General features: G+C 40.2%; 1 protein-coding gene across 2 annotated transcripts; it reads right to left on the bottom strand.

Annotated features, from left to right (window-relative positions):
* Positions 1-64: 64 nt before the first annotated feature.
* ptar1 (protein prenyltransferase alpha subunit repeat containing 1) lies at positions 65-27,825 on the bottom strand. 2 transcript variants are annotated; one of them, XM_038703192.1, is made up of 8 exons: positions 27,677-27,825; positions 25,576-25,745; positions 24,561-24,627; positions 23,830-23,934; positions 23,492-23,506; positions 17,255-17,498; positions 8,561-8,907; positions 65-3,034 (listed from the first exon to the last, which is right to left on the bottom strand). In XM_038703192.1, the coding sequence occupies exons 1-8, from the start codon at positions 27,760-27,762 to the stop codon at positions 2,659-2,661; spliced, it is 1,410 nt and encodes a 469-aa protein (XP_038559120.1). In that variant the 5' UTR covers positions 27,763-27,825; the 3' UTR covers positions 65-2,658. The 2 variants fall into 2 exon arrangements, with proteins under 2 accessions (XP_038559120.1, XP_038559121.1); XM_038703193.1 differs by lacking the exon at positions 23,492-23,506.
* Between the last annotated feature and the right edge of the window lie 148 nt (positions 27,826-27,973).

Raw genomic sequence — 27,973 nt, 5'->3', positions numbered from 1 at the left:
TTGTGCATCAGTGCAGTAGTTCATCAAGTGATTCAGACACACACACACACACACACTAAATAAAGAGCAGATTGAAATATTTTTTTTTATTTTTTATCCCCAATGAGCTTTATTTTCTTGGTGAGCAGATGACAAAACACTGAAAGTTAAGATAAAACACTATTGTTGCCCTTGATTTTAACCTTCCTTGGACTTACTCTATAAATATAAAATGAATGAGATTATAGGGATTATGGACATGCCCTCCACTCAAGACAACTAAGGAATAAATTAGAAAAACAGAAGCTATGTTATTTGTTTTCTTAAAAGCTTGTTGAACCTTTAAAAAAACATTTCTGCATAGATAGTCTTGTATTCAAAGTTTGTGTTCTACATCTGCAAGGATGTTAAAATACCCCCACCATTCAGCTTCGATATGCACCCACTCTTGATGAACAAACCTAAAGAATACATGGCTCAAAAATACTAGTTTCAAGATTATCTATGATCGTGTACACAGTGATTTAAGGTGATGAAGCATCTTTCTCCACAACTCTTACATGGTGGTCTCTAAGAGAAGCCAAGTAAAACATGGTAAGGGTTACTTGGCAGCACATGGGGACTGTGTAATGGGATGCTAGGCAATTTGGGCAAGTCAATCTGTGCAAAGCATTTCTTTTTCTCATCAAACCCGCCATTTTGTCTTGAAGAACAAGGTATTGCAGCCAATCCAATCAAACCTCTATGTGATGACACCCAAACTGCATCGAGGGCATGCTGGGGCGCCAATGCTCCTTCCACATTTAGATGTGACCACGTAGTACATACAGTGAATGCTAGTGTGTCCAAGGCTACACTGACTCAACAATGTCGTGTAAATTCATGTAGTTGTTCTCTTGTGTACCAATATTGTCAGTGACAGAGCTAAACAACTATTAACAACAACTACCCATCCTTGGGCAACACAAAGATGGATCATGTTCAAACGGCAGTCCTCCATTTTCTACCTGCAATACAGATGCCTTCAGATTTGTTAGATTCATATTTCAGAGTACCTTTCTTCCATTATCATTATAGGTATTACAATGTAGTGGGAGAAGCCACAATTTTCACCTTCTACATTATTGAAGGGATGAATGCAGCATGTTGCAACTTTTAAAGTAATGCTATAAATTATTCCTGAACACAAAGACATAATGTACAATTTTACCTTTTTGATGATACGTCAATTTTTATACAAGGTAGTGACATAAAGCGCTGAGGCCTACTGTTAACTAGCCTGGTGCAAAGTAACAGACAATATTTCAAAAATTATTGCAATATTGCCATTTAGCAATGATACCCCACAAAACAATGATTGCCTTTTATCATCAAATGGTCCAAAGTGCTGTCCTTTTCCTGTAACAGATGAAGTAGTTGTAGTAACAGCAACATGTAGCACCAGTGAATGTTGGGGAAAGTCACTTCCCTAGCACTCTGTCCTTCAAAGTCTGAACTGGAAACCTAACATTTCTCTGCTTGTATATTAACGTGTCAGGTTGGCAGAAGATAAGACTTTTCACAAAGCAAACACAACCTTGTTAAATTTCAGCTAACGACTAGCTTTTTGGCTTTCTGTTGCAAGCTACTGTAACTTAGCACTTAGCTACATAGTTAGGACTTGCTGACTACTGTATATTCACCAGTACAACTAGAGGGTTGAAATCAACCAGAAGCAGAAAACAAGGCCAACAAAAGAAAACTGACATTGTACCACCTTCAGATTGGAAATCTAAGGAACCTCCCAGAAAAGCAGGAGTGTGGATGTGCTTAAACCTTGCCACTACAACATGTGAGGACTGAATGAATTTTCACAGAGGAATTAGTAAGACTCAACTCACTGTGAAATGATACATCATCACTTGTATAGTACCAGTTCATTTCCCCCACATTCTAGCTATACAACTTAAAAAAAAACCTTCACTTTTAGACTTTTGAAGAGGAAATCTGAACTAAAAATTAACTCTAATAAAACTTACTATGAAAAAAATGATGATGTAATACTAACTAGAGTTGTAATGAATTATGTCACAATTTAGTGGGTAATTTATACAATTTATATAATTTTGGCTCCTTTGGCATTCCATACTGTGTCAAACTGAGTGGATATTTTGCCCTGCTCTCACCCCTGAAGTGGCATTGTTCCTCCTCCTGTGGAGCTTCATTTAGTATGTTTGCTGAAATATTTGAGCAGAAATGAAGTAAGATGTGGAGATTAATGCCAAACTGGCAATAAAAAAGCAGTGAAAATCTGACCTGAGGCACTGACACTTGAAATAAGAACAGTCTACTAACAGACAACTAGTGAGCCAATAGACCGTGTGCAGATTTCCATTCTGAAGGGGTACTGGCTCAGATGAAGCTTGAGGGAATCCAGAAGTTTCTGAAGAAGAACAGAGTGGGTGGCGCCAAAACTTCCTTACTCTAAGACCCCATCCTCTCTTCTCATTGTCAGGAGGACAGGACAGTAACCAGCTGTTCCATGACTGGTTTCAGTGGTTTCACTGCATCTCAAGTTCTATTAGTTAAAGTCAGCACTACAGGGAGGCAAACTGATCTTAAATCTGTGTCTAAAGGCAACTTCAATGTTGAGAAAGGATGGGGCTGACGGTTCCCTCTCCCCCTCTCTCTCTCCCTCTCTCAAGGCTGCTGACCAATGACCGTGTCTAACCACTTCTTGTATGCCAGGGCGAAATGTCTCTGCTCAGGGTTAAAGCAGCTGTCCAGAATACCACTCACAAAGCTGTGCTCAGAGGGCAGGGTGGGCGAGCCGGGCAGCAGGACGCCTCTCTTCAGTCGCTTACTGTCACGTGGGTCTGGCAAGGACACCCCTTCTACCTCCATAACTTCACTAGCATGCCTCTGTCCGTTCACACTCTCTGCACAGCTCTGAGCGCTGACTGTCGGCAGGCCTGGGTTGCTGTCATGAAGGTGGACGGACTCACTGCCGCCATTGCTGCTGCAGTGGTGCTGATGTTCCCTCCTCCAATGATGCCACAAGTATAGGACGTGCCGTCTAGAAGGGTGGCAGATACAAAAACACTTTGTTATTGAAATGTACTGTCCACACACACACACTCCAACATTATAGTATGTGGGCACATGGTCCACATACTGCGGTGTACTTTTGGTCTGGCGCTGTCTCATGGATTGGGCTAAGCACTGTCTTGGAATGACGTGTTCAAAAGTCACATTGAGTTGCAATAGTGGTGGCCAAATAGATAGTTAGCATTCATATGACCATAAATGTTCTCTTCTAATCACATCACTCACTTTAACCTGAAGAGCGAGAGGACGACCTCAACTCTTACTATTATCCGTTTACCTGTCATTAAGGACAAAGCAAATGAACACATAACACATTCCTAACAGCTTTACTGTGCATGACACAGATATTCATTAATTGAAATAAATGCATTGGAGATACAAGGTAAAAGTGTGCAGCCATTAGGGTTGAAACGATTCATTGATTAATTCAATTACTAAAATGCATTGACGCAAATTCTTTACATCAATGCTTCGTTTAATCCATGTAAGTATATAGCGCACTGTACTGCACAGACATTTATTACGTCACAATTTGTGCTTATGCTGTGTGAACACGTGATTATGGTGGCGCTGTGGAGGAGGAAAGAGACAGTAGTATGGGATTATTTCAAGCTACGAGAAAACAACAACTCTAATGGTACAGTCTGTCCACCGTAAACGAAACTCATGTCGACTATCGCAACAGCACGACAGCATCTGATCGGGGCGCCGCCCAGCAAAAGTACCTCTTAAACGATACATTCATGAATCAATGAAATAATCCGTAGGAGCTTTGAGTACTAAAATCATTGTTAGCTGCAGCCCTAGCGGCTAGGTGTAAGTTGTCCTTCAGATTTTTCTTAAATATTGATTGGAAGGAAACACTGGCCCTCGGTTACATCTGTTTTAATTGGAAGTAGAAACTAGATAGAACCATTTCATACAGGCAGAACACACAGGAAGCTTCAGGGTACCTTCTTTGATGGAAGAAGTAATCAGACGTTTTACGCAAGTAAAAGTTACAGTACAGCAATGTAAAATATTCCATTCCAAGAAAAAAATATTACTTTAGTTAAAGTACTACCATCAGCCATATTATCAGCTAAATTAACCAAAAGTATCAAAAGGAAAAGAACAATTGCCCAATGTACTGTTACATTATAGGTGCTTATTATTACTGATGCATCTACGTCTAAGTAGAAGTTTACTATTGCAGCTGGTTGAGGTAGAGCTAAATACTTGATATACTGTTGGCTGGTCAATCAATGGTCCTTTAAAACCCCAATCTTATAAAGACAATTCTCTCTGTCATCAAGTCCCAACTAGTGTTGGGTATCGTTTGGGTTTTTTACGATTCTGGTGCCAATCAATACTTTTATAATGATTCTGGTGCATAAAACAGAAAAACAAACGACGAGAGGATGTTTAAATCCTTTAATTGAACAATGTATGAAAAGTGTACATAAATATAATTACAAAACAAATTCACAATATATAAAACCTAAGCTACCTAACCCAACTACAGTAATTTTACACTAAATAACAGTTCCAGTCCTGACGGCAAAATCTATTTTGAGTTGGTATTCTTATTTAAACTTCACTGTTAAGACTGTTGCGTTAGGCTGACGCAGTAAGGGCTGTTTATTGTAGTTACTGTGTTCTCCAGTGTTTCTAAGAGGTCAGTGAATCTGTCAATCATTTATTTTCCTACCTGTGATTGGCAGAAAGTTAAGTGGGCGGTTGTTGTTGTTCGTGCTTGCCTGAGGGAGTGTGTGCGTTAGCCTCAAGAGGGGGAGAGTGAAGAGCAAGAGAAGTTAACACATGTAGCTCTCTGTTGAGCCAAGTTTGTTTTTTTTGTGTAGGCTGCGGCTCACGGTGGCCAGGATTGTTTGAGCATTAATAAAGACAGAAGCAATACAGGCTGTCATTTTGTAGCCTTTCACTGAGGGAAGCTACATTTGGTACTGCGCTGAATAGGGGCGCCACTTCTTAGGACTGTTTCGGAGCACCAGAGGCAAAAAATAGTTCAATCGACACATTAAAGTGGCACCGAAATGAGGTACCAAAATTTGTGTTTTAATTTGGTCCGTTACGTAAAAGTCGTATAGGAACCAGTTTTGGTAACGAGTTTCGGTACCCAACCCTAGTCCTAACAAACCTTAATTTCTATCCATCTGTGCATATAGGATTTGAACCTCTTTCATTTAAATAAAGTTGAAGTATAGAAAATATCTGAAAAGTTGATTTGCATTAAAAACAGGATGGAATATTCTTACTGCACTGGTGGATTTTCTGGTGTCAGACAATGGAGTGGAATGAAAGTAGAAAGTAGTATAAAATGGAAATACTCAAATACAAGTACCTCAATTGTACTTGGATAAATGTACTTAAGCCATGTTTCCACCGCAGGAACAACCCCAGAACTAGGAACCTTTAGAGGAACCCAGGGACTAGGGTCTAAATTTAGTTCCAGGGTCTTTGAAGCAAAATTAATTCATTGCTATAAATGTACTTCAAACATAACAGTAAATTGTTTTATAAACTTACAAGATGCTTATTAATCATTCAACTTAAACCTCCTCATTAATTAATGTTATTATTATTATTATTATTATTATTATTATTATGTAATTATTATATATCTATATATTATTTATATATTCATTAAACTTTCTTATAAAGTGTATCACTACTTAATATTAATTGTAGGTTGTTTTCATTTATTAAATCTTTGTGCAAGAAAAACTGTCTACATTGGTTTGTAATTTATTTATGCTACTAACAAAAAATCATAAACCATTCATGCACAAAAATGACAGTAGGTTGTATTTGTAAATCATTTTTCTATGTCACATTTCTCTCGGTGCTCCGGTGGCCAGTCCAACTATTTTTGAACGATTAGCGGTGGAGAGGGTAGTTAGGGTAGGTTGTTGTCTTAAACATTACTCACACACTGCTCATTAATCATTTTTCTGATTGCACGTATCTGTCTTTAGAGCCCAGTGTGGGTGGAGATAATGAGCAGACTGCAGCACACACAGAGAATTTTTCTATTTTATTAAATTGCACCATTTTTGCAGTTATGTAATCACAAATGACGACATCGCAATTGTAAATGTAAATGCTCCGTACTTGTATAGCGCCTTTCTAGTCTTTTTGACCACTCAAAGCGCTTTTACACTACATCTGCATTCACTGGCGGAATAGCCACAGCCGCCCCAATTGCGATTAATCGTGCAGCCCTATATTTTTATACTTGGCTGCAGGATGTCCTTTTTAGGAGCTGAACCAACCCGAACAGGCAGGCAGATGAGTGCTCTGCGAGTAAACACCGCTCTATGGGTAGTAACTAGAGCCCGACCGATTTATCGGCTGATATGAGCCAATTCACAGCCAATTAATGATGATTAAAAAAAGAAATTGAGAGTCGATCCTTCACTCATCCTAACTGTGCTTTCAGACCAAAAGTGAAGCAAGCGTTCGGAGCGGTGAGTTCACATACACAGTCTAATGTTAATGAGTGGTTAAACTATAGTGTTTAATGTATTCTACATTACATTTACTCATTTAGTTGAGGCTTTTATCCAAAGCGACTTACAATTGCTATATATGTCTCTGGAGCAACTAAGGGTTAAGTGTCTTGCTCAGGGACAAATTGGTGTCTCACAGTGGATTCGACCAGAGTCTCACACCAAAGGTATGTGTCTTATCCACTGCCCATCACCACCCCACATATTCATTCTACATATATCAGCAAGCCGTTTGTCTGCAGTTACAGTCGAAATGAATAAACCAGAGGGGAGATAAAAATGAGCTGAACGAGTATCTAACATGGCTTCCAGCCAGAAAAAGTTATCAACCTCTTCTTTCAAATGTGCAATGTTAGTGTGAAATCTCAAAGTTGCAGGTTTATATTGTAGACAGTCATGTAGTATTAGATGTATTCAACAGCAGCGTTTCCTCTGTGCCATTGTATCAGACGGCACATTTTAGAGCCAGATGGTGGTTGAGAAATGGTTACTCGTAGCTTTGGATAGAATTTAAAGAGTGCTGGTAAAGGGATAAACTAGATGTGAATATGCTACATTGAAAGTAGTTATTATGGCAGATGGTGTGTGAGGTAAAATACACTATAGTTTTCTCTCTTGCCCTCTCGGTCTCTCTGCACCTTCCAGCAGCAAATATTTATTGATGCGCAATTGTTTACATGTTAAGTTGTTGGGACTGTAATCTAAGGCATTTTTTTTTTTTAAACATAATCCATTCAGGAAAAGGTATTAAGAGCCCACATACAGAACAGCTTTCAATATCGGCCTGTTCTAACTGTAGTTTATCCAGGAAAGGGATCTACTATTCAAATTATTTCCAAATCAAAATATCGGCTTATAAATCGGCTCTTTTTCATTTTAATACTGGCATCGCCACCCAAAAACCCAAATCAGCTGGGCTTTACTAGTAACCATGGCAACAGCTTCTGTGCCAGTAGCTACTGTATTTTATTTATAGGCTAAAGAAAACATTAAAAATTATTGAAAGATGTATGTGTTTAAATAGGCTTGCTCAGTCGCAAATATTTGTAGTTGGTAATGTGGTTAACTTTCTTCCATGATGAACATCATGACAAAATCTATAGCCTACCTAGTTTGGTACCCGTTACACGAAAAACTAGGGTTAGTCTACAAAATTAGCGGTCTAGTGGTTTGTGCGAACAGGCTTTGGTTTGTAGTTAACTTCCTGGACTGAACATGACACTAATGAAGCAGCTTAAAACATAAAATATACAGAGAGAGATACACAAATGACATTGCCACTTTTATACTTGCCAGTATTTACATTTGTTAAGCATTCAATTAAAATGTGACTATGAACTAAAATAAAATAGCACATTGTAGTTTCTCTATTAATTAGTAATACAATTAAATGGGTAAAATGTAAAAAAATTGCATTGCAGGTCAATTTAAGGCGTGGGCCCTAGGGTGACCAGATGACAATAGGTAAAATTCTGGACAGATTATGCGGGAACGACGACAGTGGGAATGTAACAGTGAGTAAATCATGATGATCTGGTATACAATTAATTTAATTTCATTGATTTTATCAGTGTAGTGCCTGTCACATCTGCCTGTGCAGCTTCCAAGATCTATTTTTTTTGTTTGTTTTTTTTTACACTAGAAAACAAAACAAGAAAAGAAGATGCCTGTTACTTTGTGGCTAAAACAATGCTGTTGACACAATATGCACCATGTGCTGCAGCCCTGCTGTAGCCTGAGAACCAGTATTTAATGTTTTTATTAGGCTATAATCAAAACTCATGTTTAGTCTAATTTTCGGGACAAAATGCACAGGAGTCGGGACAACCACTTATAATTCGGGACTGTCCCGAATTTTTCAGGACATCTTGTCACCCTACTGCGCACCTAAAATTTTCAGATAGGGGCTACAGTGCTCCTAGTAAAAAAAGGTTAGTCTGGAGCCCTGGTTTGTCCATTAATTCATTAAATTAATGTGGCCTCACCTGTGACTCCAGAGTGTCTCATGTCCAGGGAAAGACTGGATCAGGTCTGAGCAGAGCTCCATCTCCTGGCGGAAGAGCTGAAGGACTTTAGTGAAGCTGAGCTGCTCCTCCTCAACCTCTGCTCCCGATAGCTCCCCGTTAGCCTGTGCATGGCTGTGATGGTCGGAACTGTTGCTGGGGGCTGTGCTGGACATGTGCTGGGGTGAACTGGTGGTAGTGGAATCTGGAGTCTGAGCGAGCTCAGCGATCAGCTCCTTGAGCAGGAACTGGCGGTAGTGAAAGCCACTGTGGTCCGACACATGCATGGACACCCAAAGGCGCATAGAGGACAGCTCATCATGGAAAACCTGTGAAGAAACATGGCAGTTAGCACAAACCAAATGCTAACTTTAAAAGGCAATACACCACATATTTGGTAGAATGTCAATTTAGCCATTGGGTGATGTCCCACTGAGTACAATAAGGTCAATAATTGTTGTGCGAACCATCCTGACAGATTTTCAGACTGCATTATGACTTACTTTAACCAGAGGTGGTCTCTCAAATCTCAAACCCACTGCAATGTTTCCCATTCATTGATTTATTTGTGGCAACACGCCACAATATCAACGCTGACAATATCAATCATAATTCATTGCGGAGCTGCGTACTGCGCAAAGATTCCCTCAGCACCTCTGCATGCTCTATCTCTCTCTCTCTCTCTCTCTCACAAACACAAGCTCTTTATATTGACAATATGCCATTTTTGCCAGTTATTTCCATTCTTCTGTATCATCATGGATCATGCGCACAATCAGTAGTGTTTATCTTCAGGCCACCAGAGGGAACAATCACCAATTGCCCACAGTGAGCCAGGTTGCTCCACAACCTCCTCTCCCTGAACCTGTACGCTACAAACGCGGGTCCCAGGAGGAGATGACAAGGGGGAGTGTTTGTGTGATCTCGTGAGACTTGTGCAAATTCAAACATAGCAGCGTGCAGCTAAACAAACATTTCATTAAACAGACAATTTAAGCCAAAGTTAAAGTAATAATCAAAACTAGAAAAGCAATTTCTGAAGAAACTGCAGTGTGAATGCTGGCTGTTGAAGGGCTTGCACTAAACTGAATTTCTAGCTTGAAAAAAAGCTGAATAGTACAAAGGGATGAAAGATGTGGAATATTTTAAGGATTGTTGAAGGTCTTGCGCTAAACTGAATTGCTGGCTTTAATTTGTATGAGGTAGCTGAAGGACTATGAAAACTTCTAATGTAATGAAGATATGACCTGAAAAACTTTGGGAGTATGGAGACTTGGAAAAGTTTGAAATGGTGTAATTAGTATGTATGTGACATAAGCATTTCAACTGCCACTGGAGATCCTGGGTGATGATTGTGCCCAGGAAGCGGAATGACTCAACAGTGTTGACTGTAGAGTCACACAGGGTGATGGGGGTGTGTGGGGCTGGGCTCTTCCTAAAATCCACGAAAATGCCCACTGTCTGCAGAGCATTAAGGTCTAGATTGTTCTGGCTGCACCAGGAGCCCAGATGGTCAATCTCCCACCTGTGGGCAGGCTGATTCTCACCAGAGATGAGCCCAGTGAGGGTGGTGTCATCCGCACACTTCAGGAGCTTGACAGACTGGTGACTAGAGGTGCAGCTGTTGGTGTACAGGGAGGAGAGCAGAGGGGAAAGCACGCAGCCTTGATGGTGACCCGGTGCCGATGTGTAAAATTTCAGTAGCTGCGCTCATTCATGAAGTAGCGACAGTAGGCTTTTTTTTTTTCCAGTAGGTTTTAACCAAACCCCAAGTTCTGTTTTTTTTCCAGGCAAGAGTCGCTTCGGTTGCACTTCCCCATAGCTGAAGAATAAATCTGTTTTATATCTGTGGTACAATCCGAAAGACACTCGCGGCAATAACACGACTGCATGTTGGTCTTTGTATTCGTAACAGTGAATTATTTTTGGACTAGCGAAAGAAAAACTACAAACAAAAAACAAACATTCTAAAGCGCTGCGGTAGCATTTCAGGTTCAAAATCCTATTTAGGGGTTGTACCAGAACAGGTTTACATGGTTTCATTTTCAAAAAACACCATATTTTTGGCATACTGCACATTGCTGCAGCTCCTCTTTTCACCCTGTGCAGAGCGCCGTAGCGCATTCGTGCAGCACATCCTCTTGCACGTCCCTCCATCTCCCTCATGAACACAGCTACACAAATCTGTTGAAGACCCAGCTTAAAAAAATGTTATTAGCAAGCATGTAAGGAGCGCCCCTTACCAGCTTAGCAACATGGACTGGAACAAGAGTTTCTGAGTGGTGAGTTATTAATTTGTAATTTTCATCCATAAAGTTTTAACTGAGCTCGGTCTCTACATCACAGTAACAATTTCCTGTCCACTGACTGCCTGGAGGGTAGCTAGTGTTTGGAAGGGAGAGGAGAGGTGTGTGCTGCAGCTCACTGTTATTCCACTGGTGTTTTTGAGGGCGTGTCGGAGATTCGTCAGGTCTGATAGCTCTGAGGGGGATTAGCTTAGTTTTGAGAACTATAAATGCCTGTTAGGCAAACAACAGGACAACTATCTTATCAACAGTTTACTGGGCCACCTTGTTTAATACTTTAGTGATTTTGAAAGGGGAGAGACGTCTCCAACATCCCTGGGGCCAGAGAGCCAGCAGTTTCAAAAAAGACTCAATGTCGCCCTAAAGATAAACGTAAATACAGTAAGATTGTTATTCACGTCGGGGGTAATGACTCCCGGTAACGCCAATCGGAGGTCACTAAGATTAATGTTGAGTCGGTGTGTACATATACAAAAACAATATTGGACACCGTAGTTTTCTCTGGACCCCTGCCAAATCTGACCAGTGATCACATGTATTGCTGCATGTCGTCATTCCGCCGCTGGTTGTCGAGGTGGTGTCCAGAAAACAATGTGGGCTTTGTAGATCATTGGCAGACTTTCTGGGGAAGACCTGGTCTGATTCGGAGAGACGGCATCCATCCCACTTGGGAAGGAGCAGCACTCATTTCTAGAAATCTGGCCAAGTTTATTAGACCAAATCTATGACAACCCAGAGTTGAGACCAGGAGGCAGAGTCGCAGTCTAACACACTTCTCTGCTCCTCCATTTCAGGAGTTACTTGGTGAAAATCCTATAGTGTCCGACCATTGAAGTTATTTAAATCAAATGTAAACAGAAGTGGAGCTGTGCATAAAAACCTCATAAAAATTAAAACCACAAGAGCAATAGTGCAAACGAATAGGAAAATTAAATGTGGACTCTTAAACATCAGATCTCTCTCTTCTAAAAGGTGTACTAGTAAGGTGGTCCTTCTTCTCTGACATCATCACCAAAAACACTAATAATGCACATGCCCTGTTTGCTACTGTGGACAGGCTAACCAACCCTCCTGTGTCTGTAGACCTTCTATCCACCAGGCCCTGCAATGAATTTGCCTCCTTCTTCACAGACAAAATTCAAACAATTAGACAAGCAATCAGTGCCTCCATTTCAGTAACAGGATATGTCTTGTCCCTGTGTCCACTTAAAAACAATTCATATAGCATGAGACAATTTGATTCTATTAACCATAAAAACCTGGAGGACATAATACAACATCTGAAATCCTCCTCATGCTGCCTTGATATTCTGCCATTTTTTTCAAAAATGTGTCTAAATGCATGGTCTCAGATTTACTACAAATTGTCAACGTGTCTCTCCTCAGGTTTTTTCCCCACAGGCCCCGAAAACTGCAGTCATTAAGCCACTCTTAAAAAAGAGCAATCTAGACATGTCACTAATGAGCAATTATAGGCCCATATCATATCTCCCATTTTTTAAGTAAAATCATTGAAAAGGCTGTTTTTGAACAGCTTAATGCTTTCTTGGCACTAAATAACTGATTTGATGTCTTCCAGTCAGGTTTTCGACCACACCACAGCACTGAGACGGCTCTTGTTAAGGTCTTCAATGACATCCATTTACACTGACAGTGGGAGAATTTCAGTCTTAGTATTATTGGATCTCAGTGCTGCATTCGACACGGTCGACCACAACATAATACTAGACAGACTTGAAAACTGGGTTGGACTTTCTGGCACAGTACTAAACTGGTTTGAATCCTACTTAAAGGACAGGGACTACTTTGTGTCTATAGGTAATCACACATCTGAGCTGACAAAAATGTCGTGGAGTTCCCCAAGGCTCCATTCTGGGACCTCTTTTGTTTAACATTGCTTCCACTGGCTCAGATTATGAAAAACAACAAAATATGTTACCATAATTATGCAGATGACACACAGATTTACATAACCATTTCACCAGGGGACTATGATCCCATATAGGCGCTGAGTAACTGTATTGAGCAGGTCAACGATTGGATGTGCCAGAATTTTCTTCAATTAAACAAAGATAAAACTGAAGTTATTGTTTTTGGAGCCAGGGAGGAACGACTGAAAGTCAGTGCTCGACTTCAATCTGTAATGTTAAGAACCACAAATCAAGCCAGAAATCTTGGTGTAGTCATGGACTCAGACCTGAATTTGAGGAGCCACATTAAGACAATTACAAAGTCAGCATATTATCACCTGAAGAATATATCAAGGATTAAAGGACTTATGTCTCAGCAAGACCTGGAAAAGCTTATCCATGCATTTATCTTCAGTCGACTTGACTACTGTACAGTTCCTTACAGGGCTCCCTAAGAAATCCATCAGACAGCTGCAGCTGATTCAGAACGCTGCTGCTCGAGTCCTCACTAAGACCAAAAAGGTGGATCACATCACTCCAGTTCTGAGGTCTTTACTTTGGCTTCCTGTATGTCAAAGAATTGATTTCAAATCCCGCTGTTGTTTATAAAGCACTAAATGGTTTAGGGCCAAAATACATTTCTGATCTTCTGCTTTGTTCTTCTGAACCATCCAGACCTCTCAGGTCGTCTGGGGCAGGTCTGCTTTCTGTCCCCAGAGTCAAAACTAAACAAGGAGAAGCAGCGTTCAGTTATTACGCTCCGTATATTTGGAACAAACTCCCAAATAACTGCAGGTCTGCTGAAACAGTCAGCTCTTTTAAATTAAGACTCAAGACTTTTCTTTTTACCATTGCTTTTAATTAAATATTTAAGATTTTTCTTTTTACTGATAACTTGCACTGTAACTTTTACTGTCCTGTTTTTTTTCTTTGTTTTTAGCTCTTTATTATTTTCCATTTAACTCTTTTAACCCTGATTGTAACACTGTAACTTTTATTATATTTTATGTTGCTTTTAAACTTTTACATATATCCCTGTTGCTTTTATGTTTTATATAAAGCACTTTGAATTACCTTGTTGTTAAATTGTGCTATACAAATAAACTTGCCTTGCCTAGTAAATGAACTAATATCAGATTATGATATTGATTTATTTTGTCTTACTGAAACCTGTCTGGGTGATGGAGAATATGTTAGCCTAAAGGAATCCACCCCTCCCAGTCATATTAATACTCACATTCCTCGAGGCACAGGCCGAGGAGGTGGAGTTGCAGCTATCTTCGACTCTAGCCTACTAATCAGCTCTAAACCTAAACTAAATTATAACTCATTTGAAAGCCTTGTTCTTAGTCTTTCACACCCAAGTTGGAAATCACTGCAACCAATTCTTTTTGTTATAGTGTACCGAGCACTTGGTCCGTTTGAATTCTTATCTGAATTTGCAGAGTTTTTGTCAACTTTAGTCCTTAAAACGGACAAAGTTATTATTGGAGGGGATTTTAATATTCATGTGGACGTTGAGAATGACAGCTTTAGTACTGCGTTTATCTCTCTGTTAGATTCCATTGGCTTCTCTCAGAGTGTTCATGAACCGACTCACTGTTTTAACCACACCCCTGACCTTGTTTTGGTATGGTATTGAAATCGAACATTTAATAGTGTTCCCACAGAATCCCTCTTTGTCCGACCACTGTTTGATAACTTTTGAGTTTGTATTGCTGAACTACTGCTGTAGCTAAATTTAAGGATGCGATTCCATCAGCTCTAAATTCATTATCAAGTCACAAAGTAACAGAGGACTCCCATGCTAATTTCAGTCCCTCCCACTCAACTCTGTAGCCCCTCTAAAAAAGAAAATACTAAAACAAAGACGGTTAGCTCCATGGTATAATACTGAAACTCGCAAATTAAAGCAAATATCGCAGAAACTTGAGGAATTGGCGTTCCACCAAACTGGAAAATTCTCGTTTAATTTGGCAAGATAGTCTTAAAACTTATAGGAAGGCCCTCCGTAATGCCAGAGCTGCGTACTACTCGTCATTAATAGAGGAAAATAGGAACAACCCCAGGTTTCTTTTCAGCACTGTAGCCAGGCTGACAGAGAGTCACAGCTCTATTGAGCCAAGTATTCCCATAGCTCTCAGTAGTTACGACTTCATGAGCTTCTTTAATGATAAAATTCTAACTATTAGAAACAAAATTCACTAAGACCTGCCCTCAACTGGCACCAACTTATCTCTAAACTCAGGAACCTTAGAAACAGCTGTAGAACCAGAAATATGTTTAGACTGCTTTGCTTTCCTCAATCTTTACCAACTAACTTCAATAATTTCTTCATCTAAACCATCAACCTGCCTCTTAGACCCCATCCCGACTAGGTTGCTTAAAGATGTTTTACCCTTAGTCAGCACTTCTATAATAGATATGATCAATCTATCTCTATCAACATGCTATGTACCACAGTACTTTAAAGTAGCTGTAATTAAACCTCTTCTGAAAAAGCCCAAACTTGATCCAGATGTTTTAGCCAACTATAGACCTATATCTAACCTTCCATTTCTCTCTAAGGTTCTGGAGAAAGCAGTTGCTAAACAGCTGTGTGACTTTCTACAGAGCAATAGTTTATTTGAGGATTTTCAGTCAGGATTTAGAGCTCATCATAGCACAGAGACAGCACTGGTGAAAATTACTAATGACCTCCTTATTGCATCAGACTAAGGACTTGTCTCTGTACTGGTTTTATTAGATCTTAGTGCTGCATTCGATACCATTGACCATCAGATCCTATTACAGAGACTGGAACATTTCATTGGCATTAAAGGAACCGCTCTAAGCTGGTTTAAGTCCTATTTATCAGATCGATTTCAGTTTGTACATGTTAACGATGAGTCCTCCATGCATGCCAAAGTTAGTCATGGAGTTCCTCAAGGATCTGTCCTCAGACCAATCCTCTTCACTTTATATATGCTTCCTTTAGGCAATATTATCAGGAAATATTCCATAAAATTTCATTGTTATGCAGATGATACTCACTTATATCTATCGATCAAGCCAGATGAAACTAATCAGTTAGCTGAACTTTAAATGTGCCTTCAGGATGTTCTTCTTCATCTTCTGGATGACCTGTAATTTTCTAATGTTAAACTCAGATAAAACTGAAGTTATTGTTCTGGGGCCTAAGCACCTCCGTGACGCATTATCTAAAGATATAGTTTCCCTTGATGGCATCGCCCTGGCCTCCAGCACCACTGTGAGGAATCTTGGAGTTATCTTTGATCAGGACATGTTGTTTAAGTCTCACATTAAGCAAATTTCAAGGACCGCCTTTTTTCACCTACGTAATATTGCAAAAATCAGCAACATCCTGTCTAAAAATGATGCAGAAAAACTAATCCATGCATTTGTTACTTCTAGGCTGGATTACTGCAATTCCTTCTTATCAGGCTGCTCGAAAAAGTCCATAAAGACTCTTCAGCTGATCCAGAATGCTGCAGCACGTGTTCTGACAGGAACCAGGAAAAGAGATCATATTTCTCCTGTCTTAGCTTCTCTGCATTGGCTTCCTGTAAAATCCTGAATAGAATTTAAAATCCTTCTTCTCACCTACAAAGCTCTTAATGGTCAGGCACCATCTTATCTTAAAGAGCTCATAGTACCTTACTACCCCACCAGAGTACTGCGCGGTTACTTGTGGTTCTTAGAGTCTTCAGCTATCAAGCTCCTCTCCTGTGGAACCAGGTTCCAGTTTGGGTTCAGGAGGCAGACACCATCTCCACATTTAAGAGTAGGCTTAAGACTTTCCTCTTTGATAAAGCTTATAGTTAGGGCTGGCTCAGGTGATTTGTGAACCATCCCTTAGTTATGCTGCTATAGGGCTAGACTGCCGGGGGATTTCCCATGATGCACTGAGCTCCTCTCTCCTCTACTTTCTCTCCCTCTGTATGCAACCTCATCCCATTATTGTATGTTACTAACACAACTTCTCCCCTTTCTGGTAGTCTTGTGCTTTCTTGTCCCTCTCTCCTCCTATCACTTCATGCAGGTGTTTCTGGTTCTGGAGCTGTGGAGTCTGGATCTGTGGCTGCGGGTCACCTGCTGCCTCCGTGTTCCTGCTCGACACCCTCTGCTGCAACAACTATTGTTACTAGTCCTATTGTTATTATTGTTACTATAATCATTAACATTACGATTGTTATCATTAATACTACTATAAATATCTGTACCAATTTTCATTTAGTCTATAGCAACATCACCTTTACTGTCTATACCTCTGTGTGTATACGGTGTAGGCTGCCTTCGATCCCTCTCTCTCTGCCCCCCACCCCCCACCCCCCTGTTCATCTCTTGCCCTCTCCCCCTCCCCCTCTCTCCTTCTCCCCCTCCCTCCCCCTCATGACAATAAATTCCCTTACTCTTTCAAAAAGAAATAAAAAGTATCTATTCTCTTCACCTCATCCTACCTTGACGTTGCCAATGGCCATGTGCTGCAGCACCCAGATGCGGTGGGACCAGGCATTGTAGTTACTGGGATAGCGGCAGGCAGCATCAGAGCACACCTTCATCTCTTGGTGGAGTGCCCTGGCCAGATGGTCACTGAGCTGCTGGCGCCTCTCTGCATCGGCCTGCTCTGCTTCGGCCTGCTGCTGCTTCCTGCTGCAGCCCACAGCAGAGAACTGACGCAGGATCTGCTGCAGCACCCAGCGTCTGTAGGGAGACAAGTATAAGGTTAGATAACTCCATTAAGCTGGTGTACAGTTAATGCTAAATGGCTTTTTACAAGACAACCACACAGTGGCAAGAATGACAGAGAGAAACCTCTCTGTCACTCTTGCCACTGAAGGTGTGAAGCCCAACTTGCTCGCTCCAGTCAAAAGGGAAGATTAGATTCTGCCATCAGCTGTGACAATGTCCTTAAAAACTGACTGTGACTATATTAACATGCAATATTGTTAACGAAAAATGACTAAAATGTAATGTAATGTAATTCATAAAATAAAACTTCTAACAATAAAATCTCTTTTCGTCAGTATAATGAGGAGACAAAATATTACAGGTAGGGCTGAAACGATTTATCGACTAAATCGATTAATAAAATGTTTCGACACAAATTCTTTGCATCGATGCTTCGTTTAATCCATGTAACTATACAGCACAGTGTTTCGCAGGGACATTACTGTCGCACATCGCGCTTACGCTGTGAACACGACAGGATTATAATGTAGCTGTTTGCAAAGTGGAGGAAGAGAAAGAAAATGGCGAGGGACAAAGAAGAAAGTGTCCAAAGTATGTTATTATTTCATGCTAAAGAAAACAACAACTCTGTAATGTTACCGTCCGTCCACCATAAAACGAAACTTATGTCGCCTTGGCAACAGCACAACGGCAGCTGAACAAAAAGGTGTTCTGCCAGCGGACAACAGACAAGGTAACATTAACAGCAACTTTAGCATTTAACTGAAATCTTGATTGAGTTGAAGGCTAGCCAAAGTAAGCCGCAGTCCTCAGCTGAAAATGTGAACAAGTGCGTTTGTTGTTCTCCTTTTTGGGCCGTGAGCCGTGACACAGTCAGGAGTTAACTGCGTGTCGGGAGCTGCACCTTTTAACTCCCCTCCCTCTCTCTGTAGCTCAGACAATCCCTGCTACCTGCGTGTGCTAATCTATGCTTCCACCCATATTCTTTGTCTTTATAACTGTTATCTTTATAATAACAAACAGCTGTTTCGTGTGCAGGATCGCTCATTTCCCGTTTCACATATACCGTGTGTTTTCTTGACAAAACGTGGTTTGGAGACCAGCATCGGGTGACACAGCTGCTGTCAGCTCCTGTAGTGTGTGTGTGTGTGTGTGTCCCTGTCACCGATCAGTCACGTAGTGTGAACACCACAAGACCTCAAGACTGTCGTGATGACGGTAGGTTGTGTGAACGGCACGGCCATCGGCCGACGCTTAAAGTCGTGTATTCTGCACGAGCCTGTAGTATAATTTGTATAGCACTGGGGTGATTTGTGTGTTTGTCAAGCGGCTGTCTAGTAGTTGGTCTGATGTTATTATATATATTTATTATATATATTATATTTATTAGTCCTTTCGTAAATTCATACTATCACCTATAAACGTGCACAGCTGATCCCGTTACGGGGGGGGGGGGGGGGGGTGCCGCCGCCGCCAAGCAAAAGTACTTCTTAAACGACGCATCGATGAATCGTTGAAATAATCTATCGAAGCTTCGAATACTAAAATCATCGTTAGCTGCAGCCCTAATTACAGGCCATATTCTCCCTCTAAATTTTCACTTGAACAGTGTTCATTCAGCCGTATTTTCTGTTGTGCTTTGAATGCTGGCGACCAGGGCGACGCCCGGTGCGTGAGTAAAACGTTACTGTGGAGGGTGTGAACTCTGGTGATGAACATGCTCAGGAGAAAGTGGCGCATAGATCTCAGTTCCCCTAAAAGCATGATTTGTCTCTATTATCATGGATCATGCGGAACGTCAGACTTTATGGAGGGAACTATCACCCGACTGTACGCAGCAGGCCGGTCGCTCTGCAATCTCCTGTGCCTGGTCCGCCCTACTCCCTCTCCTCTACGGGTTGTGTCGCTAGTACAACCGACACGCTGTGAACGGTTTGTGATCATACCCTCTGGATGGCTGAATATTACGCATGTAGGCCTACTACTGCAGCTGGGGGCTCCCCACAGCAGCACGCAACTTTCTAAATTCTTCCCTCTCACAGAGAAAATAAAGTCTAAATTTTCACTCATTTACATCTACTCACTTTTGTTGCCAGCAGTTTAGACATTTATGGATGTGTGATGTTTTATTTTGAGGGGACAGCAAATTTATAGTGTTATACCAGCTGTCTCACTACTTTCCATTGTAGCAAAGTGTCATTTCTTCAGTGTTGTCCAGTGTTGGGCAGTAACGCGTTACTGTAATAATATTACTTTTCCCAGTAACTAAGTAGTGTAACTAATTTTCTAAAACGGTAATATCATTACTAGTTACTAAGGCAAGTAACGCTGCGGTACTCATTACCGAACGCACCATCCTTGACGTAAATCCACGACTATGCGGCAGCGCAGTTGGACTGGACTTTGTTGTTCATGTCCGCTGATAGCCAAACACTAAAGGAAGAACGGAGAACGGGAGAGAGGTGTTCCTTCCACAGCTGTAAGTAGCTGCTGCCATTATTGTGTCACAGTCTAAGATGCAAAGAACATTGTCGTCTATTGTGGGAGCAGCAAATAGCTCTCAGCCGCGAAAAATTCTACATCTTATTTATTGAAGTATCTGCTGAAGCAGCACAGCGACGTGAAACTTACAGAAAGAAACTCGGGCAGCTGCTGTTGCTGATGCTTGGACTCGTCGGGAGAGAGTGGCATTAACATAACGTTTTGTGACTACTGAATACTGCTCTTATAAATAGGCTACATGTGCAGTAAAACAGCTGTTTAAAAGTCGGATTTACTTCTTTATTTTTTATTTCAGCCGCTTGTGTTAAGAAACGTTAGGCCTACACTAAATGCTTTGTAACAACCACACTACCTGCTGCTGTTATGGATATGATGTTAGTTAAAAGGTCGGGGGAGACTACTTTGTTTGGGGGTGAAGGGGGTTGGTAGGGAAAGCAGTGTTTCCCAAAATTAGCCTATAATTTGGATAATTATCAACGCTGACCGCCACATATTGATTTTCCAAATTTTTACTAGGCTTAAAATTTTTTTTGATTAAAGGAGCTGTATTGGGGAGCATATATTCGTGCAGCATTTCCTGGCTCGCTCCCTCTTTCTTTCCCTCTCTCCCCCTCCCTCGCTCTCACAAACACCGCTGCACAAACCTGTCCAATGTTAGAATAACCCCCGCTGTCATTCTGTGGGAAACACTACAAAGTACTACAGTAACGTAAAAATACTTTTATCACCCAGTAATAAGTAATATTACTTTGAGTAATAAGTAACTAGCAATATGTTACAATTTCTGAGTAACTTGCCCAACACTTGTGTTGTCACATGAAAAGATATAATCAAATATTTACAAAAATGTTAGTTGTACTCACTTTTACTATATTTTCAAGAGATATAAAATTAGACAATACTGTTTATACCAAGATAGTTTGATTTAGCGTTAGTTAATTTTAAAGTCCTGACAACATTTGGTCCTCTCTCACCCTGTCCCCACAAAACAAAAGAACGAAACGAAAAATAGATGTGAAAAAAAATTGTCGTTAACTGAAATAAAAATAAATACGAGGCTTTACAAAAAGACGATAAACTAAAACTGTATAGTAGGTTTGCAAAACTAACTAAAATAAACTAAATTAAAAGAGTAAATTGTTTATTTATTTATTTCATAGGACCTAAATAAGCCTACATTTCGAGTTGATATGAAGTCGGGGGAACTGACGTTGTGGGGCAGTTGGTCTGGCCGGACCGGCAGTTAAGCGATATGCGCGGCGATTAGCCGATAGGCACCTGTTGGTGAGCCGCGGGTGTGTTATGCGTTTGTCCTCCGAATGAAGACCTGATGGTCTGGCTTGCTGCTCATCCTGCGTGTGAACTTGCCCTTTGCTTGTGAGCTCCCCTTGCACTGGGTTAACGTGTCGGCTGGTCACTATATTTACTGCATGTCAGCTAGTATGTGTTTTATGGGCTCACTGATATCTCAGCCAACCTGTCTCTTTGTGTTTCACATCGTTTAAATACTTATTTTTTGATTAATAAAGGGTTTGATTTTAACATAACTTCTTCTATATTCCAATTTCTTAGCTGCCCATCAATTGTATTTCACCTCCATTTATTGTATTTCCATCTATTTAACCAAGAATGATAGAGCTAGAGACTGATGTAATGAACTTCTTGGGACTACTGAGTAGCTGGATTAGGGTGGTTTGCTCTTAGGGTTTTCTGTATGTACACAAGAACAGTTTCTTCCAATTCCAAACAGGAACAATTGCTGTGCAATAACCCAGTAACTCTGTCTCTAATCAGCCACCTGTTTACTGGTTACCACTTATCATTTATTCACTATTCTCTATTTCAGTGCTGTTCATACTGTTATATCGTATATACATCCTTTGCACTATGCTCCAATCGCACAGTGTACATCTATGCATGCATGTGTACCTGAATCACATCATACATAATAATGCACTCTGCTCACTGCATTATTTGTCAATATGTCTATTGTTTTTTTGTTCATAGTGTATATATTTGTGTCGTCTACACTGTAGCCTGTGTCTAATTTATTTTATTGTCTTATTGTATAAGTAAGCACATCGTAAGCAATGTACAATCCTGAGTCAAATTCCTCGTATGTGTACACATACCTGGCAATAAAGCTGATTCTGATGTAGGTAAGAAATTATACTGTAGATTGCATGTGCTTCATTTATTTGTACAATCTGTGTTAGTACTTCAAATAAAATAATCATACATACACACATGCTTAGTATTTGAGCCCTTATGTACAAGCTTCAGATAGCTTATAAAAGGGTGTCCCTTTTCACTAATCTGCATCATTTCTAATTATTGTACCTGTATTTTAATGCTTTATGAAAAAACTAAACTAAACTGAGCTTGGCATCCTGCAATGACAAAGACTAAAACTAACACAGAAACTAATTAAAACTAAAACTAAGCATTTTCAATAAATAAAAACTAAACAAGCAAACCCACGTTAAAAAAAACCTAATTAAAACTAAACTGAAAACAAAAGGTCAAAACGAAATAAAAACTAATGAAAAATCCAAAACTATAATATCCTTGGTCCCCACTCTACATTCACACTACTACGTTTTAATTTTAAAACAAAGCACTTTTGCTATATTTGCACCTTTGTGCTAATACAGTTTTTGTTTTAGTATTTTTATTAAAATATTTTGTACTATGTGTTATGGCAGAAAATTGTGTCCTCTTACATTTAATCTTTTATGCATGTTCTATAATTACTATTATTGTTATGTCTTATAGATATATGTATTGTGTTTTTTATCCTTACCCTTTCCTTCTCCTATACTCCTTATGTTAGTCCGTCCACATTTACTAGGGTTTAGGTCAGAGCTGTGAGATTGTTGTCTTGTTCCTGTCCTCTCCTGGAATGTTCATTCAAGGCTGAGAGAGTATCTCTGTTCCCCAAAACATAGAAACCTAGACTGTGTAAATGATGATGTATCATGTAACATCTTTTGTTAAATAAATTCTTTAAAGACAACGGTTGGTTGTAACTCAATTATTTGCTCAACCCCTCACCAGGAATATAATTTCCACGACACTGTGCTTTGTGACCACTCCCAGTCTGTTTTCTGTCACCATTCTTCTTTGTACTCCTATGTTACTTTCAGTAAAAGTTCCACCTCGTTGTCAGTCCATGCAAGAAACTATCTGGTGTGGTTCTTTGCCATTGCTGTTCTTCGTTTGTCTGCAGCTACTGTCTTCTTTTGTCAAATCTTCTGCAACTGCAGAATAGACAATCTACTTCCTGTTTACACCAGCACTTGCATACCCAGTGTACATGAACGGCCACTTCGTGTGTGTTTTCATTCATTTTCATATAAACGTAGATCCATTCTGAAATGCAGCTAAAACACTGGTGAGATCTTTTCTGTTTAAAAATCTGTGTTTTGTTTTAAACCTTTAAAACAAAAATGTGGTAGTGTGGATGTAGCCTCCCTCTGCGTCTGCGCGCAGCTCCCCTTTACCTCACAGCTGAAGACCTGGTTTGTAGAAAGAAAAACTACGGTTCAGTTATTTGACATATTCTGGATTTAAAAGATCAGATTTGTGATCCTACATCTCTTGGGTTTGACTTGCAACTGAACATTAAGCCCACTTTGTTGAAACCGATATATATTGTGTATCGGAATTCAGCCTAAAAGTAACAGAATATGACTTTTGGTCCATAACGCCCAGACCTAACTCCTTGGCATCCATTCAAACTTCAGAGTCATCGTCTCAAGTGCTGCCGTCATGTGTAAAATATTTTTTTAAACTTATGTCCCTAATCTTCAGATGTAGAGGAACTGCAAACAGGTTTTACCGGTGTATCCATGTCTCTGGGCTCTTGGGGAATTTGGTGAGGGCCAGCTTGCCCAAGTAGAGGTCCTTCTCTGGGTTTAGAACTCCGCACTGCAGTAGCTCCTTCCTGCAACAACAAAAAAAAATAAATAACAAAAATCAGCCAAGCATTCCAACAGATCTACATAGAGAGAGTATGGCCATTTTCCACAAATATAGCATGTTTTAACCACACTGTGGCGTTTTGAGCTGTGATGATATGCAGCATCTGCAGCATGCTAGTCAGCTTAGCCTGGTGAGCCAAATTCATGCAGTGTCGAGTTCCCGGTGGGAACACTTCAAACATCCTTTAAACCAGCATCACCCGAATGTGACGATTATTATGGCAATATGATGTTCCTCATTAACAAATTTTCAATATATCGTCAATAAATATTGATTTATTAATTTAAATCATGAGTGAATAAGAACTTAATTTTTCTATTAAGATATTTATTGCAAGAAGATTTAATAATCATATATTTTTTAAAGATTTTATCAAAATTGTTTTGAATGTTATACCTCCGACTTGTGAAGTGTTCCACTGTTTGGCAACAAGTGTTTGGCACGTTCTGACCATAACAAATAGTTTAACCTGACCGGAAGGAGGGTCTTTCAAGAGCACTGCCAATGAACATCTGACCTTCCTTAGTACAAATCCTCCTGTAGTTTTGTTGCAGCTGGCTGCTGTGACTGGGTGTATCTGTGCCGTACCTTACATTCCATGCGGTGGTGAAATCCGGGTTAAGCAGCAACAGAGTGCAGGTGATATCCACTAAAGCTGAGGGACACACAAACATGAACAGTTAGCTTATCTGACTTTCTACATTATGCCACAGTGGACTACTCAACAAAAAAACGACTTCCGTATTTTACTTAAAGTAAGACTAGGTTTATAAAATTTTGCAGCCGTCAGTGCTGTAGTCCTGGGCTGTACTGGACTATATGCAATGACAAAGCACAAAAAAAAAACAGACAAACAAAAAACACACCACCACCTGCTGGGCTTTGAACTAGGGCTGTCCTGAATGTCATTTTTTGAGCTTCGAAGCTTCGATAGTAATTAACAGCAAAAAATCAAGCGGTTGTGTTACTTCAATTGGTTAGACATCTTTTGATGCAGCAGGCTGTCATTTCATGAGCTACAGCTATGTATTTGACAGATAGAAGCAGAATAGCAGAATTATGATTAATAAAGTTCTGGCAATGACATGAGTGAGAGAGATAACTGCGGGCATGGGTTAGTTGCTGTCTGCGTGTGTGTGTGTGTGTGTGTGCAAGAGAGAAAAAGAGAGAGTGCACTCAGGTTTCTTTATACTCATAGCTTAGGCTAACTAAAACAGCACATTATTATAACCAAAACTTTGTTAAAGCTAGCAGACCTAAGTGCAGGACTAAGAGGGGGAGCAGATAGACAAAAGAGGAATATTTATTGCAGGGTTGAAGAGATCGGATATTGAGCCGGGGAAGAGCGTGGCAGAGTAGAAGATTGGATGCTGCAGAACCGGGTTGGTGGCAGTTCTGCCGAGCAGGAGTAAAATTAATAAACCCCTTATCTGCCACACTGCCATTGTCACCACTCAGTTTAAAGTGCTCCCACACAGATGAGGGCTTCGCTTTGTTTTCACCAGATACAACCTTCCATAGTTGGCCCGTCCTGTCCCTGCATTGTACTCATGCTACAGTTATGAGGTTAAATGACAAATAACTTAGTAGAGGTAGACGTTACCTTCCCTGTCCAGCCAGTGTTTGCGCTGGCGGTAAAGCAGCAGCTTGTTGTGGACGTATGGCAGAAGGAACTTGACACACCAGCTCTCGACACCCAGCTTGTTCTCCACCAACACAATGGGACTTCGGTTGTAGCGGGCCTCCGGACATGGGATAACACCAATTTCATCACTGAGGGAGCACACACTGAGAATGAGGGCTGAGGGTGCTTAGCTTCTAAGCCATTTCAACTGGCTCTGTACTCCAGAATATAGCTTGACTTGCTCAGGGTAATGTTAAAAAAAAAAAAAAATTTATTTATATAGTACTTATCAAACAAATGTACAAAGTGCTTTACAAAAGACAAACACAGGGCACGTAACACCACTAAAGACAAAATACATGGAGGACAATGCAAGATACGAAATACAAATGGAAAAGAAATGGAAATCACAAGTTGGTAAGACAGATTGACTATAAACATAAGACTAGAATAAATAGCACCTTCAAATGACTAAAATAAAAACCGTAATAAAATCATGATATGCCTTGCAAGAAAATTATGTTTTTAAAAGGGATTTAAAAGAAAAAAAGACATTGATGGCCCTGACAGCAAAGGCTCTGTCCCCTTTAGGTCTAAGCCTAGACACAGGAAGAGACAGAAGACCCCTGCTGGAATATCTCAAATTTTGCAGAGGTTCATAAGGATATAAAGGTCTAATTTATGAGCAGAAGCCAAGCCATGGAGAGCCTTAAAAGTAATCAATAAAATTTTAAAAATCAATCCTAAAACAAACAGGGAGACAATGTAAAGAGGCTAAAACAGGAGTGATGTGATTGTATCTTTTGGTTCTAGCTAAAAGCCGAGCAACTGAATTTTGTACAGTGTAGACGTTTTAAGGTTTTATGATTAAGACAAGAGAAAAGGCAACCAAACGTGAGGAAAAAAGCATGGACAACAATTTCCACATCTCTGCATGTCAGTCACTCAGAACAGAGCTTTGTTTCCTTAGAATGCTGGGACTTCTAGCTTTAATGTTATAGCTAGCTTCATTTGTCCTACTACTCATAACAAAGCCATAATGCTTATTAAACCCGCTTTTATTATTATCGAAGTGAATGTTTGATATGACGAAGACAACCCCTATTTGCTCCAGAGACATATATAGCAATTGTAAGTCGCTTTGGATAAAAGCCTCAGCTAAATTAGTAAATGTAATCTAACGTTAATGTAACATTTCCCTTAGCCAGCTGTCAAAAAGAAAACACGACAGGGACATGTCCTGTCGAAAACACTAACCTGCCTCCATGTAAGATTTTTCTAAACTAAAAAAAAAAAAAAAATAGTACATTTATCAGAGTTATCATCATCATATACATTTTCATGACCCTTAACTGTCCACTTGGTTGACTGACATACTAAATTCTGCTTCCCCCCCTAAACATTTTGTTATGCAAGTTAAAATAAAAATAATTATATTTTATATAATATGTAACGTTATATATTGTATAATATTAATAAGAGCATTTTGACACTAGCTAAAAGTACTACTTCATGTGTTACTTGCTTTATAGCTGAACAGCTAATGAGGACGTTAACTTACGTCAGTCGGTAAAAGCATAACATAGCATTTGCTAACCCTGACAGCCTGAACCGGTGTACCTCTAAAGACACTGAGGCAGCCCCATAACACGGGAGCATGGGGAAACAGTAGAAAAGGTTAAAATAACACATATTAGACACTTATGAAATACTAAAGGAATTAGTCACACCAGTAATGAGCTAACATTACTGGCCCGTGTAGAATGTGCAGTTTTGACAGCAGCCTTACAACGTCAAAGAGCGAGCGAACTACAAGAAATAACACACAGTTTACTGTATTTTGTTACAGGACAAGTAAGAAACCCTTTCACGTAACTAAGCTATTAACAGAACAAACAGCTAGCTAAGCTAACGTTAGCTGGCTAAACTGTCAACATTCCCTGGACCGCTCTGACTCCAGGTAATAGTCCAAGCCCAAACAGTTGAAAAGCTGGTTCCATCTGTGGGTTGGTTCAGGGTCTACTGGATGCGTCAGACCCCACTCCAGTTTAGCGGCATGTTCGCAGTCAGCTATACTTACATGTTGGGGTTTCTCTTGAAGGCGTTAGTGATGTCTTTGACAACTCTCTGGACTAAGACGTCCACCTCCTCCTCCGACTCCGCCATTTCTATGGCACCTTAGAACGTCACACGAGCAAGATCTTTTTCCGGGTAAAAAAAAAAAAACGGAAGCCGGGAGAGGCCATCGGCAAAGAGCCTGCAGGGCTCATTGGAAAGCTGTAATATCAGAATCAGAATCAGAAGGAGCTTTATTGCCAAGTAGTGTTTCACACATACGCGGAATTTGCCGTGGTGATAAGGTGCTACACGTAGACAA

The sequence above is a fragment of the Micropterus salmoides genome, unplaced genomic scaffold (assembly GCF_014851395.1).
Source record: "Micropterus salmoides isolate LMB-PRFRI ecotype aquatic unplaced genomic scaffold, ASM1485139v1 Ms_hic_scaffold_7, whole genome shotgun sequence".
NCBI lineage: Eukaryota > Metazoa > Chordata > Actinopteri > Centrarchiformes > Centrarchidae > Micropterus > Micropterus salmoides.
The sequence above is the reverse complement of the archived record's forward strand: the minus strand, read 5'-3'. Positions and strand labels throughout refer to the sequence as shown.